The 20,817-nt window shown below is 37.4% G+C and overlaps 2 protein-coding genes across 13 annotated transcripts in view; both read right to left on the bottom strand.

The window, feature by feature from the left end:
* Positions 1-20,817, bottom strand: part of CPNE1 (copine 1) — a 53,589-nt gene that overhangs the window by 30,662 nt on the left and 2,110 nt on the right. For 2 of the 12 annotated variants that reach the window (XM_083444026.1, XM_083444031.1), the window contains exon 2: positions 19,600-19,654. The exons of 6 other annotated variants lie outside the window; for them this stretch is intronic. The gene's annotated coding sequence lies outside the window, so the exon portion shown is untranslated. Of the gene's footprint in view, positions 1-15,463; positions 15,606-19,599; positions 19,687-20,817 lie in introns of those variants that run through there. 4 more of the 12 variants (XM_083444036.1, XM_083444030.1, XM_083444035.1 and 1 more) reach the window with 2 other exon arrangements.
* RBM12 (RNA binding motif protein 12) lies at positions 11,345-15,584 on the bottom strand (the record flags this gene model as incomplete). Its single annotated transcript, XM_083443991.1, has 1 exon — positions 11,345-15,584. One exon carries the CDS (start codon positions 15,582-15,584, stop codon positions 12,942-12,944), a length of 2,643 nt encoding a protein of 880 aa, XP_083300117.1. The 3' UTR covers positions 11,345-12,941.

Genomic DNA, 20,817 nt, shown 5'->3' with positions numbered 1-20,817 from the left:
AGAGCAGGCAGGTAACTAGGTGAATAACCCAAACCCCTATCCTTTTCTTTACCCACAGACGCTATAATGCTATGCCTATATTTGAGGTTATCTACCATACTTTGATTAGCTTAATTGATTAGCAAGAAGACTTGCTGTGTGAGCTTTAGATGCTTAAATGAAGCATCTCACATCCCACCCCCTGACCTATCCCAAAACACTACCCACAACATACATACTTCATTTAGCGCTGCAGAAAGAATCAACTGCACCATTCTAATCCCTCCCCCAGTCACAGAATCATAGAATTGTAGAGTTGGAAATGGCCCCGAGGATCATCCAGTCCAAGTCCCCTGTAATGCAGGAATATGCAAGCCTGCAACCTTGGTGTTATTAGCACCACACTCTAACCAACTGAGCAATCCTTTATATGTGAGCACTTACCAGCAAGTACATTGCTGCAGATTATGGTATTGCAAGATGAAAAACCTTACTTGGTTGAACCATCATTTACTGCTTCCAATGTATTCCCGATCATAGAATCATACTGTTGGGAACCTGAGATCACCTAGTCCAACCCCTACAATGCAGGAATCATTTTCAATTACCCAGGCCACTGCATACTACAATCTCTACTAATCCATTCCTAATTCTCAAACCTCATTAAGGTTATAGATTGTGGCTTGAGTTTTACTGAGAGTAGACCCATTGAAATTAATGGGCATGTTAGCCATGTTTATTATTTCAACAGGTCTACTCTGGTTAAAATGAGCATCTTTAGTAGTTTTCTACGCCCCCCCCCCTGCTGAGGTTGAGGACCCCCCCCCCTTACAACTGCTAATATGGCAAGTTTATGGTGTCATGAACCACTTATTTCCTTTGCCATGAGCTTGTTGAATGCTAAGGAATTATGGTTGTATGCAAGGTGTTTTTTAAAAAAGTTTTCCACCAAGTTTTCTTAACTCTTTCTGCCTAAGCTTTCCAGATCAATAACTCCCTTTTCGTAGTTTGCAGTTTCATACAGTTGAGTTAAGCTGACCAGAACTTCATGTACTACTTAAGATCAAGAAATGCTGTTATTTTCTATCCCTTCCTAGCCTGGGCTTATTCCTTAAGTGATATAAGCATCACACAATAAACTAAGCTGAATTCCATATTTCACTTGCATTTTTCAATGTTGCTGTCTCATTTTAGATTCTCTGATTTGTTGCAGCACATGTAAACAAATGTTGCTCTAATTTCATTTTCAAAAACTAGTTTAGTACAATGCTAAACTATTCAGACTTTCTAAAAAGCTGGTCTTACAAGCCACAATATCGGTAGGTAACTGATATTTGCTAACTAGAAGGGGTGGGAAGAGATTTGTGGCTAGTATACAATCTAGTTCAGCAATGTTTTCATTGCCTTCATAGCTTTAGCATGAATGTAACTTAAGTCTTCATGGATTATATATAAAAATTAGATCCAAGAGTCTCTCATCCACAAAACAGTTCTTTAGTTAAGTAGAAATGTATTGAGTCTCTGAGGAATTACATTTTCACCTGTGAGTGTTCTTTCTATTTTAAACATGTCTTAAACATGTCTGTTTAAGCTATCTACTTAATAATGTCTTTGAATTCAATTGACAAGGTCTGTTTTTTTTCATTCCTACTTTTCTAGTGTGTGTGGGGGGGTGCCTTTTTCACTTTTAATACTGCTGTTATTACTGGGCTCCTTCAACCTGCCTATATAGTGTAATATTATAAGCATATCATGTTTGCAATATATTGTAGATACAAATTTTGGAACTTTTGTCCCATCACAGCAGGCTGTGTGTGCAACCTGATGCAAATGCTCATTCAGACGGAAGCAAGACATGGATGCACATTGCTATCCACATTTCATGTTTCCGATTTCAGGATGCTCATTGGTGTCTGCATCGCAGTGTCGATGAGAACACACATCCATGCTGCTAATCTCATTCAACACTTTATACGACGGCTGAACTGAAATCCGTTTCCTCCTCTCATTTTCTGTTATTCTCATTCTCGCACAGCGACTTCAGTGTTTCATCCAAAAATGGCACTTCATAGGGTATGTATGTTTGAGTGTATTTGCTTTAGAAGAACAGTACCCTGTATTATTCAAGAAGCTGAAGCAGTGGAACCATGATGGGAGATTTCACCTCAATGACAGGCTTCTCTGCTTTCCAGATACAGACCACTCTTTCACAGACCGGGTAAAACATATAGATCACTTTTGTTTAGAAGCATGCAACTAGCCTTCCATATGGGAAATTTGTCAGAGGTTACATTGAAGAGGAAGCTGAATGTTTATTACTTTTCAAAGTTCCGTTTACAGAGATGCTTATTAGCTGCACAGTCAATGCATCTGGCCATGCATATTGCTCATTTGGCCATTTCCCTCACTACAGCTGGGGATACAATAGGAAATGATGCTCCATCTCTCATTGCAGTTACGAACGATGGACAATGGGCAATGTTCTCCTGCATTATTATTGATCCCAAAGTGCCCGACAGGCAAAACAGTGTGACTATTTGAAAAAAATAACAAACTGCTTTGTGCTGCATATACAAACCCCAGCTGTGGCTTCAGAAAAGAATCTGAAATCTGTTTTAATCTCCTTCTTGACTTGGACTCAGAAGGTTTTATTTTACAATTAATCCTCTAAATGCCTATTGTTTGAGCAGTTTCAAATCCCAGCATACCCAAGACTCTTCATGAATTTAGGCACGGTAGCAGACGTTTAATCAAAAACTGTAGTGTGAACACATTGAGGGACAGCCCAATTGCAGAATCAGCTTTGCAACATTGGCAGCAATAGTTAAGACTACAAATAATTCCCATAAGCAGGATACTCTTGCTTTATAGTTCTACTAAATGGGTATATTTATCCAAACTCTATACACATCTAACAACCACGAATATAGGCTAAGCTTATGCCTGTGCAAATCCAGTGACATCTGGTTAGTCAGTCTCCTCCATGAGAACAAGTTTTCTACTACGCTTAAAGGAGTAATCCCTGTGCCTATCACTGCTGCATTTACATTTTTCTGCTGCTATTTAGCAGTAAGGATTTCGAATTAGAACATAACATCATTAGTTATTCTTGCTCCAGATTCAAAGCTGTGCAACTAGTGGTAGAAATGTACCCTTGTAGAGTTATAGAGTAGAAGGCTGAATTAATCTTTCATCAACTCCTGCTAAGGTGTTCTGAGGAGGTCATATATTTAGAAGAATACATAAAAATCAATCACCAGAGTAACTATGGATAATGCAGCACAGAGTGCAATCCGACAATTAAAATACTACTACGCTGAATGAAAACACTAAGCTTAAATGCCAAGGACTCCTTTGTAGGAGACATTATGGCTGTAGGTGAAAGAAGCAAATACCAACATAAACCAGTCTTCTCCGAGTAAGTTATACATACCCAAACATACAGCTACACATAGCAAATATGTTTATGCAAAAATGTTCAGTTTGGATGTCATTTCTACTTTTCGTCCTTCCCAACCTACCTTGATATTGCAATACTACTTTTTTAAGTTTACTGTATCCTTCCTTGCAACACATTACTGACAATACTTGTAGCATTTTACTTCCAAGTAATATATGATTTCAATAAGGATATTGCCACAAGCCAAACCACCTTGATGTACATTTAAAACAGTTTACGCACAAACCTAAAAATGTGTGTATGATGGGACATATAGAGTGGAACACACATTTGCAACCAGGCAAGTGAAACAGCTGCCAAGTCATCTGTCACCTGCTCTGTATTCTCTGAAAGGCTACGAGCAGAGAATGCTAACTAGCTAGTTTCTGTCCTGTAATCCCACAGAAACCAATAAGCCAGTGGTTCCCATGCTTTCCCCCACATGGGCCATTTGGAAATTGCTGAAGGTCTTGGAGGACCACTTACCAATTTTTCTGTTGGTTGTGGTAACTGTATTGCATTATGATATATGCTGCATGATTTTAATTGTATTTTAATTGCATCTTTGATTTTACATATTGTATTACAATTTGATTTCCATAGAATGTAATAAATAAAAGAAGCAATTAAAATACAATTAAAGATCAGTATGACTATTTAATGAAATGGATGTGCAGACCCCCACATTCAACCACAAATCCACAAACACACTGTGGACCACCTGAATGAAGCTCAGTCCCCAGGTGAATTTGGGAACCCCTGCAATAAGCCATTATAGATGCAGTTTCATTATCTCAGTGAAACCTTCAGTTCCCATTTGTGATGATGATCAGCATATCCTCTTCCCTTAACTATAGAGAAAACAGCCGCTCAACTTTGAACCTTATTTGTTATTTACTGTTTGAAAGTTGGGGGATTTTGCAAGCCTCCTCTAGCTGAAAACTGACCAAATGCCAGGATGTATTATTATTTAGTGTATTTCCCACTATTTCTCATTGTGTATGCTTAGTTCATTCTTTAGCCACTTGTTTCTTTCCAGCACCAGATCTATACTGCAAGTACTACATGGTAAATTTGTTACAAAGACAACACTGGTAATGGTTCATGGCTGTCTTTAAGATACCATTTTAACAAAACCTGAGTCTTGTAACTCACCTGTCATCGACTGGCAATCAATGTCTAATCTTCACCTTTTAGAAGTTACTGTACTGAATGCCTGGAAACAATATAAGCTTGGATACAAAGCAGCTTCTGTAGGCAGCATGAAATGCTTCTGCATACATGTGAGGAAATTCAATGGCCACCTCTCAGTTTCATTAGAAAAATCATGCATTGGTTAAATAAAAAACTCTCCCTACTAAGCAAGTGCATAATTTGCATATAATTATTGTTAGCATTTCCCTTTGGAGTAGCTCTATTAGGAAAATCTATAATTTATAATTTTTATTTATTGAATTTGTTTACCACCCTTCAACTGGAGATCATAGAGTGCACCAGTGAAGCTAAGCAAGAGTGAATCCAATTACTGCGTGGGTAGGCAGGAGGCTGCTACTTAAGCTGCCCTGAGCCTTCATTCGAAAGAAGAATTCCTAACAGCCAGCCCTGCACAGAAATGAAACAAAAGAATCCTCAATTCTTAGCAGCACCAAATTTTAGGTGGTTAACTTTGAGTGAATAATTTTTCCAGTGTTGACTGCACATTCCTTATTACATGGAAATGTGTTCTCTGGTTTTGTCTAATTTGAATTTCTACCAAATTTGAGATTATGTGGAACTCTTCCCTACTGAATTTCAGGTTCTTGACAGACTTTCCTGTTTCAGCAGGCACTTTATTTATTTATTATTCTTATTTCATAAAATGTATACCTGTATGCCAGGGGGGGGGGGAAACTCTCAAAGCAGTGGTTTTCAAGTAGTTTCTTACTGCTATTATGAATTTTAATAATCCTTATCCTTTTATAAAAAATACACCACTTAAGACATTCTAAATATTAAGTGAAAGATAAATGACATAAAAATAAATAAATAAACCTCTTAGATGAAGATAGCATTTAGGTTTACAAGAGGTATCCAACAAATATAAGGAATGTTGAAGAAAAGAAATGCACAATAATGATGGGAGGGGCAGACTATTCTTTGTTCCTGGTGCATTTCAAAATCTATTTTTTCAAGGGATGTAGTCTTTACAATGACCTTAAAGTAGCTGGTACTGCTCATCCACACAATGACCACAATTTTTTCTGCACTAGTATTAAGTCCGCAAAGTTCAAATCTATCATAGTATCTGTTCTTTAGGAGATTTGACACTTGTACTGTCTTGTGATGGAGTGAGAAATATTTTTGGTCATCATCACTGAGTGGGTAAGCAGAGCCAACTGTCTTATAGCTTATAGACCTTTGAGGTGGTTTAGGAATACTACCATGAGGGCCACATGAGTCATAGATATGAACAAAACACTTTACTAGAACCCTGAGAGCTAATCCAAGCAAATTAAATGCACCGACTGCCAATCAACCATGTAGCTAGACATTTTACCTACCTTAAAGTGATGTATATTAAATGTGATGTTATTCTCTGGATTCTTTAGCATCACAACCGTATTCTTGATAGGCCAGTGTCAAAATACCACCATTTTCCAGTGATAGAGCCAACAGACAAAGGATGACTGACAACACTGATTTGCTAAAGGAAGTTTTCAATCTATACAGCATATTTTCTAGTATTCTCTACTCAAAGTTTAGATTCTAATTATGTTGTCCATAGTAATAACCAGATCCAATACACAACACTAGACCTACAGCTTAACAGTAAAGAATGCAATAAAAAAATGTCTGAATAATCCAACCAAAAAAGGATAGTTCTCCCAAGGGCCATGCATGCACCTTAAATTAAGCATCGCATTACTTGTATGCAAAGTTTCACTGTTCTGAAAACTTTAACAAGGTTCTATAGCAAGGGTTTCTGAACTGTGGTCTGCGAGCTTCACCCAGGTGATCCATAGCATGTCCACAATAAATATACATTTGAATTTTATCTTTTCATTTCTCATATAGTATTACAATTTTATTCTCTGGAATACAAGTTGTAATACAATTAAATACAAGTAAAAATCACACAGCATCTGCAAGTGCATGACAATTGCTACAACAGGAAGAAAAATAACTAAGTGGTCTGCCAACCAATTTTCAAGTGGCCCATAGCGGGGGAAAGTTTGGGAACAACTACTCTGGAATTAATCTATATGTATTTGAGAAATATCTGTTAACTACACCTAAACAAGTTTAAGAGAAAGGATCATTCAGCAAATCCCGGTTTAAAAGGTAGAGCACACTCATATTGAACCTGCAAACTAATGTTCTGCTGCACCATAGTAACCAATTTTAGCACAAAAATATCTGTCTCTCACATATGACACATTCGGTTTTTGGTGGAAGGCCCATGTATTAATAAACTTGTGAGCTAAACCATCTAAGTGGTGAATACATTTAAACTTGTTCTGAGTAATAGAAGTACAAGTCAGAAGAAAGGAAAAACAACAATTTTCTAAACTTGTTGCAAGTAACTATTTCACCAAACACTGTACTGCAAAGGCCAAAGCTAGCTAACCTAAAAATCTCAAAATCCACAGAAAGGACCTGAAATCGAAAGAAAGGCTGCCTGAAAATTGCCGCAATTGTAGCTTGAGTACCTGCAACCTATCACTTTTCATATGCTCAGGCACATTTTGCAATAAACTTTATTGCCACCAATTAGAACTTAAGTCTTGCACCAAAAATAATAGTTACAACAGGGGACAGTTGTGCACACACACCTAAGCTACAACAGAATTTTGTTGGACCTATGAGAGACCCACATTCAAACCCCCACTAAGCCATGAAGATCACTGTGTAAATCCTTGGACAGTCACTATTCTTCATAAAGGCAGCTGTGAAGATATACTGGGAGAGACATGTCCTTGGCCACACACACAACAAATAAAAAAATAAAGCTGCCTGTATACAAGTCTGCATAAATACATAAAACCACGATTTACATGAAGACTTTGAATATAAAGTCCAAGTCTCTAGGTATCATGGACAGAGATTAAGTGCATGGGCGATAAATAAAGAGAAGCAGAAGCAAGCAAAATTAAGTTGTGTAATTTAGACAGGCTGCAGGAATTTTCTTCTTTTAATGCAGAATTTTGCTTTTAAAAAAATACAAACACAAAGCCAAGTTCCTCGCACAAGTAATCATGCTATGTAGAATAGAAACACCAAAATAAAGCATTTTTCACTACGAGAAATTATCACAATTTCAGAAATCTGGCAGTGTCTTTTCCATATGCTCTTTACAATCAATCACTTATGCAGTGTAAGGACTAATGTCTTATGCATCGGCAGACCAACAACAGATCAAAAACAAATTTCTGTATGCTGCAAGTCAGCAGTGTTTTCCTCTCACTTTAATGAGTGGATGCTTATTTGCCAAAATCCCACATGCAGTCCCTAAAAAGTGGCCTGCCAGCAAGCTGATGCCACAGATATTGCAGCCTCAACATCTCTTCTGCCTCTGTGTTGCTGGCTGAATGAATTTGGCACAAGCACTTCCAGCTGCTGACCCCTATTTAGTGTACTGAACTCAATACTGCCTACAATGCTGTTAATGCCACACCTCCTCTGGAACGCAATTCCTTTTGGCACTATACAGGTCCCTTTGCTGTACTATTTTTGGTGCCTGCTAAAAACTTCTTCGTTGAGGCAGTATTTATTCTTTGTTGTAATATTATATATGTTATGTAAACTTCTTAGAGGTGCTTACAATTAAACATGATATAAATTGTTAAATAAAACAGAAATCAACCTGCTTATGTGCATAGGTTTCGTTAACTGAATCACCAAGTGGTAGCTTTATTTTCTAACACAATATCTGATATATTTTTTTAAAAATTGAGAGTGCTTGGTTTTAACATAACAGCATCTTCTAACAGAAATTATTTTAAGTCATTATAAATAGTTGTTTAACAGTAAAGTGTCATAACAATGGGCACCATCATGTTTGGTGTCCTCGGCTTCCCAAAAGCCACTAGCTCACTTAAATGGCTCTACTGTTTGCTCCTCTTTATAAATCAATATTGCATCACATCTCAAAACGTCTATCTTCCATAAAGGCTTCTCACCCAAAGACAAAATGCCTAAATGTGTGCAGCTGAACACAAAAATTATTCCTTCCACCTTTATCTCTCTTTTATACGTTTTTCTTCTTTCTCGTAGTTAGAATTTAGTAAGTAGCCTCCTCATGGTGAATAACTGTGTGGTATTGATTTAATAAAGTGCCGTATACTCTGGCAGTGTACTATTAGGTGTTTTTCCTGAACGCTGCTTCAAACACTCTAAAGCAGAAAGGCAGTTTATAAAATTCTAATCAAAATCTAGAAAACTGGGTTATAGAATCATAGAATTGTACAGTTGGAAGGTACCCCAAGGGTCATCTAGTCCAACCTCCTGCAATGCAGGAATCTCAGTTAAAGCATCCATAGCAGATGGCCACTCAACCTTTGCTTAAAAACCTCCAAGGAAGGAGGGTCCACAACCTCCCAAGGGAGACCGTTCCACCGTCGAACAGCTCTTACTGTGCGGTTTTTCCTGATGTTTAGTTGGAATCTCCTTTCTTGTAACTTGAAGCCATTGGTTCATATAGATGTATATTAATTTCATACTCTTAGAGAACATCAAGCTACATGTTGAGAAACAAGACTCACTATGCCTTCTACAATATTGCTCCTTAAATAACGTTAGCAGAGCAAAAAATATAATTAAATCCATCTAATGCTCCCCAATGTTAGCTAAAGGCTAGCAAAGTTAGGGGCTAGCTAAGTGGTTCTATCAATTTATTCCATCAATTGGACATCACCACTCACAGCACCCTATCCCCTTTAGTCATCCACTGAATCTCCAAAAGCAGGGGCACCCACAGTAGGGTCTCTAAAGATCTCAAGGAATTTAGACAGAATCAGACGCCCTTCAGAAGCCCCAATTCTGAACTTTCAATCAAGACTAGTATAGTACTTTACTTGTACTCAATGGCTTGGATCCAAAGATATTTCCTAAAAGCAGAAAGGCACTTCCATTTGTACAAGGCAGCCTCTCAATCTGTACCCATTTTCTTCTGTAGTCACATGCCCCATCAAACAGTGTTCAAAAGGACCCTTGACCTTCAGGAACAGCTTTTCAGGGGGCACAGAGGATTGATGTGTGGAAGATGAGCCAAGAAAACCCCATTGTGCGAGCAGAGTTCCACTCATTTTCTCTCAGGATCCAACCAACTGAATTAATATTAAAACATAATATATACTGGCAGGATAAGTTCCAAGCAGCTATTTCAAGTGAAATTTGGACATCCTACATACAACACTATGCAGTATGGATGTCAACAGCAAAGATAACTGTAGAAAGGCGAATTATGCCCAGGAGGCATGGCAGCAGGCACACTAGGTGAAACTGGTGTTTCATTTAACAGATGCCACTGGGACCTCCAATATTAAAGACAAATCTAACTGGAATCTGAAAGACATATTGCTTGTATTTCTCTGGCCTTTCATCTCTAAACAAATATTTAGCTACTCCAATGAGGGTGACAATCTGTTGTACACTGGAAATCATACTGCAAATATAATCTTATACATAATTACCTAAGAATAGACCCATTGAACTCAATGGGACTGACTTCTGAGTAAATAGGCATAAGATTGCACTGTAAAAGTTTTCTTAGATAAAATAAGCAAAATTTAGCTGTTTGTTCTACTCATTGAGTTGGAATAAAAAGGGACTCTAGTATGGGAAGAATAAATGTCTGTTAATGCAAGGTGGGTCCTATGGTGTCTTGTAACTCCCTCCTCCATATACATAAAGATCCTCTAATCCTGGAGTGGGTGAGACAGCACATTCTGTAAGTGGCTTCTAGGATCCAATCCATCTTGCAGAATTTTCCAGGAAAACATTGTCTTCTCGTCAAAACTTTAACACAAGCTCCCAAATTAATTTCAGATTGTACACCACTAAGAAAACCCCTACAATAACATCACTTGAATTTTCCAATATCTGATGTGTATACTGAGGTGTTAAAGTGTCAATATAGCCACTGACCAGAGGACATGATTAAATGGACAGTATATAAACACCAAATATAAATATTAAGCTTTGAGTATAGCTTTAGCAAGATCAGCTGCAATTTTAAAAACTTCAGACAAATATATCCTCTCATTTTAAAAAAGATTTAGTAGTGCACTATTTTTTAATTTTTAAACAGTATACAGGATATGAATCAGATGGGATTTCAGACACCATCTGCATAACAATCTGAAGAAACACATCTACAAGAGTTTCCTAGTACCCTGCTGTATTTTCTAGAATATTTGCAGAAGTATCCTAACAATTCCACTTCAAAGTGAAACGAAGCGTTCAAAACCATTAAGTGACAGAGGACTAAAAACCACCAGTTTAATTGAAGTTAACATCAACAAAAGCAATGCTAGGATTTTTCAATATTTAAGTATGGTTACCAATTCATCTACATACTACTTTCAAAATTCAACCAATTCTTGAAATAAAACATTGGGCTAAATCCAAAGGTTCCATTCCACTCATTAAAGGGATGCCCATCCATGGAAATAGTCATCAGTGATTGAAAGAAGTCATTTCATTCATGAAACAGAACCTTTCAGTTCAACCTCATGATTTTACTTTTCAGGATTTGTATTCCTGCAGTCATACCCATATGATTGCAAACTAGTTGGCAATTAGAGAACAAACTTTAAAAATAGAAGTAGAAAATGCTCATTCCCTATTCAGGCCATTTCCTCAAAATGTAATATTTTTATTGACCGTTCAATAAAAGAAGTCTGCTGTTGAAACACACCAGACAATTAAAAATAGATAGCAAGAAACTTCAGAAAGACAGTTTTATTAACAGGAGGCTTAGTAATTTTAACAGTGTAGTACAATCATGTCATTTTTCAGGAATGCACCATCTCTGTTCCTGTCAAAACAGTTTCAAATCCATGAATTACAAAATTTGTAATACAGCCACCACTTCATTGCAACACTTTCACACAATCCTTGAATTACTGTACTGCAAAATCCTCTCATGATGCAGCAATTCAGCATGTTTTTTCATTCACCTAACACACTGGATGACTAGAATAGAATGGTTGCCGCTTGCATGTCTACATTATGCCAGGCTGTGCACTTCAGATGTTCCATCATACCCAACTCAAATGGACACTGTTTCCCTTTAACTGGGATCAGAATAGCTTAAAATGTTTTTTAAATATACAATGATTTGCAAGTGTTTTTTCAGGCAACTTGTTGAATCTAATCATGGACAGTCTTTGATTTGCATCTTCCCTCTTTCATAAGAGAGTTCTACCAAGAAAGTGACAATTCTACACAGAATTTGAACAATGTAATCTATTGGAAAGACTTTAAGAACTCAATTGGTGACGGGAGACATTTCAATGCTTTAATATCTTAAGTGATCATAGCAATAATTCACAAGATTTCATGGAATCATAGTAACACAAATGATTGCTAACATTAACACTTTGCATCAGTCCCTTATGTTCACTTAATAAACCAAGAGATTTCAGAAGGGTGTGGTTCAAAAATATACACAACATACAGAGTGTACAAAAACCAAGTGATGAGGATCCTATCCCAACTGTAACATACAATCCTAACAAATCCATCTAATCAAACAGTTATACTTTCAAATTGTGGCATGGTATGGCACCTCCATGTATTCAATATTAAGCATACAGTAAAGATGCAGAGTAATAAATGAAGGTATCTGCACTTGTGGCAAAAGCCTTATTCTATACAGTCAGTTGAAATATGAACTAAAATTATTCCACAAAAGCTGGAATTTTACAGATTGTTCTGTTTATGTATAGGAAAACTGCCTATATGTTTCTCAATGTACATAATTTCACTGTCCATACACCAAGAATCTTTGAAAAAATAAGGTACATAAACAATCTGTGTATACTTAGACTTTATTCAGTTGCAATGTTAAACTCGGGACTTTTAAGCAAAATAACCCCCAAAAAACAAAAAAACTTTGACCTGTGTAAACAAAGAAATTCAGCCAGCTTTTAACCAACTCTAGAAATAGCTACTTCCTATTTTACAATAGCTTGCAACAGCACCCACTAAGAGATCACTAACTTCATCAAGACAGCTTTCCTCATCCAAGATTTCAAAAAAACAAAAACACAATCTAGACTCCTTGATAAACATTGCATGGTTAATTTAGCATTAGCAAACTTTTTCTACTGATGAGAATCCTTCTTTATGTATCTGTACTGGTAGAACAACTGCACATTTCCCCTTGCAGTGATTGCTCTGTAAACAATTAAACCAGTCAAATCAAAACAAATGGAAAGTTTAAACAATTTATAGGTTCTAACCTGGAGCTACTATAAAACAGTCTGAATGCATAAATCACAGCACTAATATCTATTCTACAAACATTTTATATTACCAGCTACCCTAGAACAAGTTTGACTTTTCTTGAGCCTATTGGCCTGTCATTCAGATCAACAACAGCTGCCATTGCTTCATCACGAGATTCAAATGCAACCATTGCTTCACCTGTTGGCATGCCCTTTTCATTGTATTTTAAGCACACTGAACCTGGGATTACTTGGTAACCATAGAAGAAATCCAAAATTTCATCCACTGATACAGTAAAGGGCATATTCTGAACTTTAATGACAGTTGGCCCTGGCTTTCCAGAGCCAGCTCCAAACCCAGGTGGCCCAGCAATATGCAAGTTTCCAGGTCCAGGTCCAAACCCTGGAGGTCCACTTAAATGTCCAAGCGCACCACCAAGACCTGGAGGTCCACTACCAAAGTTAGGAGGAACAGTTAAATTACCAGGCCCATTTCCAAAGTTCTGAGGACCTCCTGTGAAACCTGATGGCCCAGTTAAATTGCTAGGCCCACCTCCAAAACCCGGAACATCAATTCCTGAACCAGGCAGACCAGGCAGGCCACTATTTCCAATAGAAGGCATCCCTGGCCTTGAATCACCAAAGCCACCTCCTATTCCTGGAGGTGGAAGAGGGGGGCCAAATGCATTAGACCCACTGAAATTGCTGGGAAAATGAAAAGGAGGACCACTGTTTGCATCTTTGGGGCTATTACCTATGAAAGAATGTTTATCCCCACCAGCATTCTGCACTCCTGGCATTAGTGCACTCCCTTGCAATGGCATTTTCAACATTTTTTTCCCCTGGGAGGGAGGATTTCTCTCAATTTCTCTCATTTCTTCCAGGGAAATCACTCTTAGCACAACATCTCTCCCATTTAGTTTCTTTCGATGCAGGCGCTCTGATTTACGAGCATCTTCTTCAGCTTTGAATTGGACCAGTGCTTGTCCTAAACCTTGCCCATTAGTATCAACAAGAATTTGTATAGAGTTCTCTTCCACTGCCAGTCCCTCTAGAAACTGAAGGATTTCCATTTTAGTAATGTTGTAGGGGATATTGGATATATGTGCACAGAGTTTAGAAGGGCCAGTCTCCCCTTCGGTATTCATAATGATCTCACGCTGATCATAGTTGAAGTTCTGCAGTCTTTTCCGAATCATTTCTATCTTTTCTAACATAGCTTTTTTTGTTATGGGATGTACTTGAATGAAACGATTTCCAATGTACTGCTTATGATGACATAAAGCTGCTTTGTAGTCAGTTTCATTTCTGAACTCAACAAAACCTTCACCAAGTGCTTTCCCATTGGGTCCATAAGCTATGTAAATACTGTCTTCCACAATATCCAGCTTTTTAAAGAAATCTATTACATGCTTGTTCTCAGATTCAAAAGGAAGTCCTTTTAAATAAACACAGAAGCCCTGGTCATGTGGTGATCTGGATCTGGATCTTTTCTGACCATTAGGTGATTTAGACATAGAGAGAGTCTGAGGAGAAGGATGATTTTGTCCAGAAGGACCCATGGTTTGCTTGAATGTTATATGGCCTCCTGCAGACACCCACTGTCTCTCTGTTGCAGGACCAACTTCGACATAGCGCTGAATCATCAGCATCCTGTTTCGCTTCAAGGCTTCAAATGTATCTTGAGGAGAACAAAACTTAACTAATCCATTTCCATTATTTCGTCCTACATGATCTTTCAGTATATGCACTGCATCCACACGAAGTCCATGAAAAAAGTCTTTCACGTCAGATTCTGTTGCTGAGAATGGCATTCCATGCACACTGACATACAGATCATCTGGATTGATAGGAAGTGATTTTACACCACTTTGAGAATTGATCTGAATAGGATTTATGGGACTCATGAACATTGGATTCAAGTTAGAGCTCAGATTCATGGCTGTTCCAGATCCATTCATTCCTGTAGGCAAAGGTGCTGCAGGTGGGGGATTCATTGGAGGCATTCCTGATAAAGGAGGCAGAGGGGTCATAGGTGGCACAGGAGGTACAGGAGGTATTGGGGGAACTGGGGGAACAGGAGGCAGTGTAGGTACTGGAGGTGGGACAGGGATGGGAGGAATGGAAGGCATTGGGGGCAATGATGGCAGAGCTGGAATTGGAGGTATTGGTGGAGGTGGTACTGTGTTCATTGAGGATGCTGTACTAGGTATGGTGGAACTAAAGGTGGGACTTCCAAAAGTAGCACCAATATTAGGAGGAGCAGTTCCCATACTGGCAGTGGAGAATGTTGGTATGTTTTTGTTGCTTTCATGAACTGAAGTAGCTGCAGTAACTACACTAGGAGAGGGACTGTTAAAGTTAGGTACTGTCGTAGGAAGAGTCACCCTGCTACTTATTCCAGAACTAGGTGGAGGCCCAGACCTGCTAGCATTTGCTGGTGGCATATCTAGATTTGCTGTTTCAAAGCGCCTGCGACTGAGTTCAATCATATTCTGCATTTCAGTTTTACTGCTCAGCAACAGTGTTACTTTGGACCCTTTAATGGTACCACCTGTGCGCATCATACCCAGCCTTGCATCTTCATCAGTGGCAAAGACGATGAAAGCCTCACCCAGCTCACCCCCTACAATATGCACGCCCCCATCAGGAATGGTCAATCCAGAGAAGAAGTGGCGAATGTCCATAGTCCCCGCCACAATTGGGAGACCTTGTAAGCGGATGACCACAGCCATGCTGCGCTGAAACACACACACCTGCAGATGAGAAAAGGCAACGGCTAGGTCAGACTATTTAAGACACCATATGCTTAACCTAGATACTTATGTTTAAAAGCTCCTGCAGATCTTAAATCAATTTACAATTTGTGATCTCTATTCATGCAGCTTTCTCTACAAGGTACTTTTAAAGCACGATTGCATCAAAGCTTTCCAGTAAGTTGCAGTATGGAATGTTAAAGGCTGTTGACAAGAACACAGTCAAAAACTGGAACCAAGACAAATCCTTCTGGAGAACGCCAGCTTCAGATATGGCAATCCAAAAGCAAACTTCTTGCATTAAGCTCATTTAGCGCAAGGCTGGAATATTTTAGGCTCCTGTGCACCAACGAACTTTTTATTTTTAAAACACTTATCTTATGTCACAATCTTATACTTCAGTCCCACACAGGAATGCATAACTACTTCAAAATTCCTATACATCACATTGCTTGGTATCTAGAGACATGAAATCTCTCCAGCCTATTCCTTGCTCCTCACTTTTGTTCTTTTTTTTTAAAGAATCTCCTCCTACTCTGCAGCTTTCACAAAGCCATTAATTCCTTTATACAAGCAAGCCAATACTTGGTTTGGTGTTTGGATGGAAAACTCTAGAATTACCAGGCACTGCAAGATGTATTTTAGAAGTCAGATAGGAACCAGTAATACACCTCTCCTGCACCTTGTGTTTGATTATGTTGCTGTTTCAGATAATGCCACTCTGAAATAGCTACATAGTACTGTTAAAAGCCTTCCTAAATTAAAAAAGGACTGGCATCTCTAGGAAAAATAATGTGATAAAGGAAATAGTATTTAAAATGTTCATGATTTTTTTAAAAAAAAAAACCTTTTTTTGTTAAAAGAAAATGCTTTTAAAACCATTCATCAGCTTGCTAACATGAAGGGATAAAAACTTACATAATTGCTTTTGAAGTATCATAAAATTTTCAATAAATTGGCTTTGATTTAGTTTAAGCTCATCAGAAGAACCTTCCTTTTTCCTTATGGTTGCAGAGAGAACTATAAAATGAACTTTAGCTTAAACAACCAAGTAGTCAGTAGCCAGAAGTATGAAAAATAAATGCTCCAATGGTCCCATGTTGCCTGGGATTTACAATCACATTTTCCCATTACTAAACAAATCAGGAAACCAGCTTATGCCACCAGAATACTGGAAGCAAATTTCATTTAAACATTTTTTCAATATATCTATGCTAGATCAAAGAGGCAACGTTCAAAGTCATCCACTAATAATGCTAAATCTCATGAAGATACAGAGTACTTCACATTCATCCTAATGTCTAAGTGCTGGAAGGGCTATTAATGTACTGGATACTGTACATCATATTTGGTGAAAATGTGATGTCACAGTCTTTCTGAAGTTCATTTAGTTCCTGGTAGAAATAATTATAATTATAATAGTTACTGTTTTATTTAAACCCTTCCCTTCAGGCTGATAACAGTGGTTTTGTGTTGTAATATATTTTGTCCAGTTTTACAATGTTGCTTATATTTACTGTAGTAAGTACTCTTAATTAAAGAGTTTTCTTTTAAAATAAAACAGGTTTGAAATCTGCAGTGTCACCTTTAAGATGTTATGACAGTCACAGATACAAATTACTATGCAATAGATTTGCAAATGAGAAATAGGAAAAGGCTTTAAAAAAGTTTATTAATCCCTAATTTAAAAGCATAAGAAAATATAGATTATTCAAATGCAAGCAAACAATTTAGTACAAGTTAAAGCAAGCATTCAAAACTAGTACAACATATTAGTGGAAGATGCTGTATTGTTTTTAATATTCAGTTGGAAGCCACCCAGAATGGCTGGGGAAACCCAGCCAGATGGGCGGGGTATAAACTATTATTATTATTATTATTATTATTTGGACAGCAACATCTACAATACATTTATTCTGCAGAAGTGTTATAATCATAACCTAAGCAACAAAATCAAAAGAGTGAATAGGCCTATTCAGTAGAATACTGACCTCAGCACATCATAGAAAGGCTAAAACATTTTTGTTAAAAGATTGAATAAGCTGTAAACCATGTTATATAATATTGAGGGTGTCTATGACTGGAATCTTTGCACAGAGGCTCAAGTTCTATTAATATCTTCAACTGGTTTTTGAAGAACATTCAATTTTGCATGTTCAAGACCCACCACAAATATACAGTGGTACCTTGGTTTAAGAACAGCTTAGTTTATGAACAACTTGGATTAAGAATGCTGCATACCCAGAAGTAGGTGTTTTGGTTTGTGAACTTTGCCTTGGAAGCAGAACATGTTCTGCTTCTTGTTGAGTGTGTTCCATTTGTAAATTGAGGCCCCCGCTGCTATGGGAAAGCACGCCTTGGTTTAAGAACGCTTTGGTTTAAGAACGGACTTCCGGATTAAGTCCATAAATCAAGGTGTATTGTCTGAAGATATCTTGCTGCATACCTTATTACCACAGTTATTCAACTGCTGCTCCAGGATCTAAAGCAGACTGCAACAGCAGAACGACTGCCAAACAAATGTGGTCTGTGGAAGTGGTCTGAATGCAAGTTGGAGGCGTAAAAGAGTAGGCTTATGTACGCTCCGATGTGTGCAGGCACCAGGAATGCAACCCTGCGCAAATAGGACAAAGCCTGTATGATGAAAATTAAGTATAAATGCCCAAACACATGTCTGCACTTTAGACTGGTCCTTGGTCTGAAAAAAGTAGAAGCCTCCTAATCTGACCTACATAAGTATTTCACTTGCACTATGTGACCCAAAATTCTGATCTTACACAAAAACAGGGACATGCTTTCAATCATCACAAGTAAGTAATAGTATTGTTTACAGCCAAATCTTTCTCTGCAACCACAAGGAGTTTTGAGATAAACCAGTCCAGATATATACATTCTATTAATCAAAACTATTAAGTCTGTCTTAGGAACCTGCTGAAATATTGAGACACCAAAGTCTTGTTCCATACTTCATCACCAGAAATGTCACTGGTAGACCATAGGAACAGGGCCTTTTCTGACAATGTGCAAATATTTTGGAACGTCATTTTGAGAGATGTCTACTTGGCTCCATCTTTATTTGTTTTCATGTGGGTAGTTCACAAAGCTTTTGTCTTTTATACTTACCAAAAAGCTATGCTGTGCTGTTTATTTTATACCAAACTGTAGTTACTGATGTTTTAGATTTAATAGCTGCTTTGATTATATTTTAGACAGAGAGAAGGATAAAAATATTTGAAACTAAATTATTAATCTTTGGGCCATTATCTCAAAGAATGCATTTCTTCCATAATGTCATAAAGCTGCCTAACATGGCCTTCCATTTTAAATAATTCATTCATCTGGAGATACTTATTAAAAAATACAAGACACAAATGTTTGCACAGCCATTTAACAACAGTTCATAAATGTTACATAGAAGACTGAGCAGCAAAATAGTACAGTTCTCCAGAAAACAACAGGCTGTAGATATAACCATCATGGTATATGTAAAGAATGTATTTTGGGGGGCACGGACATATAAAAATCTGACTTTGCAAATATATAGCTAACACTGATGTGCATCACAAAATGTATTAATTATTTCAGACTAAACACCAAAGAGCTACAATTATAATAAAAATGTATTCAAACACCAAATGCAAATTAAAGACTTAGCTGCCAAGCTTCAGCTAGGAGAGTAGAACTCACCTGGGTTTTGTTTGTTTTTAAACCTACATGACTAGACAATTTGGGTAACTACACAAAACTTGCTATACAGAAGAGTTAATGGTGTTTTAAAAACCACATAACCCTAAAAAGACCTCAATCTTAAAGAATTCTACCCACAGAAAGTTTTACCAAAAAAACACAACTTGAGGCCAACAAGGGGGGGGGCTCCATATATTTTTGGTGATTTAAACTTTTTAAAGTAACTCATGTACTGGCTCTACCTTCCTGAGTACTTTGAATTATCCAAGCGTGTTCAGTAAGCATAAATACATCTTCAGTATCTTACCTGCCAAGAGAGGTGTGTTTTTTTTCCTTAACAAGTAGTAGAAGCCAAGGCAATCCTGTGGGCAACCAATTAAAACCAACTTTTAGACTGAAATAAAGAATAAATGGAGGCAAAAATCAATGCAAGCAACACATAACTAAAAGTTAGCAGTCCACAATGTGCTGTGTATTATGACAGTCTGGGACAATGTCCATCATAAGGCACTCCAATACATGGGAACCACAAGTTTGAGAGTGCATGAAATATACATTCCTTGGTCTTTTCCACAGCTTCACACATTTTGATAGCAACAATTACTTTTATTTTAAAACAAAAAATATTCAACGTGAGAATGAATACAAACAAAAAGCCAGAACACATTCATTAAAGAAATTAACTTTGCATTCTCTCTTTGGATAGCTGATTTGTCTCATTTCATAAAGAGGGCTAGTTTATTTTTCCTGATCAAGAAAACTAGAATAGTTTTCTAATGCTACAACTTCTCACCCAATTAAGAAGTACTTTAAATAAACCAAAACACAACATCCTTTCAAAGTCATTTCACATTTGCTGAAGCCAAATCAGACTGCAAATACCTTACAATACACTTCCTCCTATTTCTTTAACCTTGCTTATTTTAGAGCTGCAGAATCAAAATACAATCCAACATGAATTGCAAACAGGACAATCTTCTTCTCAAAGCACAGGACCAAACAGTATTTCACAATCATTGTGTCCAACGTTCAGCAAGTTTATATACACTAGTACTTAAACACACACAACCCTAATGTAATCTGGAAATCCTGATCTGCAGATCCTGAAAATATTTTCCATTTAAAGAAAGGAAACAAAAACGAATACTGAATTCCACACATCTCATGAATGGCTTGACAGGCAGTTCTATGAACAGGTGATATCTGTAAGTATGCCTTATTTAAAGAAAACCGTATATTTGCTGACCACAAGAAATAACAATTAATCGAAACAAAGGCTTTCAAGGAACAAATCAACATCAGCACCACAAAACTTAAACAGTGTGAATTCCCGCATAAAATCTGAAGTAAAACACCTGTCTGAACAGCAAAACCCAAGAACTCATTCACTACCTGACCTTATAAACAACTATTTACAATTCAAGATTAGGACATATGTTAATTCATGTGAGAATTATTCAGCACAAGCCAAACTTCAGCATCTGAAATCTTTCAATTATCCTGGTGACAATTTTTTGTACAATTC

This window comes from Podarcis tiliguerta (genome assembly GCF_965153285.1).
Source record: "Podarcis tiliguerta genome assembly, chromosome: 6".
Taxonomy (NCBI): Eukaryota; Metazoa; Chordata; class Lepidosauria; order Squamata; family Lacertidae; genus Podarcis; species Podarcis tiliguerta.
The sequence above is the reverse complement of the archived record's forward strand: the minus strand, read 5'-3'. Positions and strand labels throughout refer to the sequence as shown.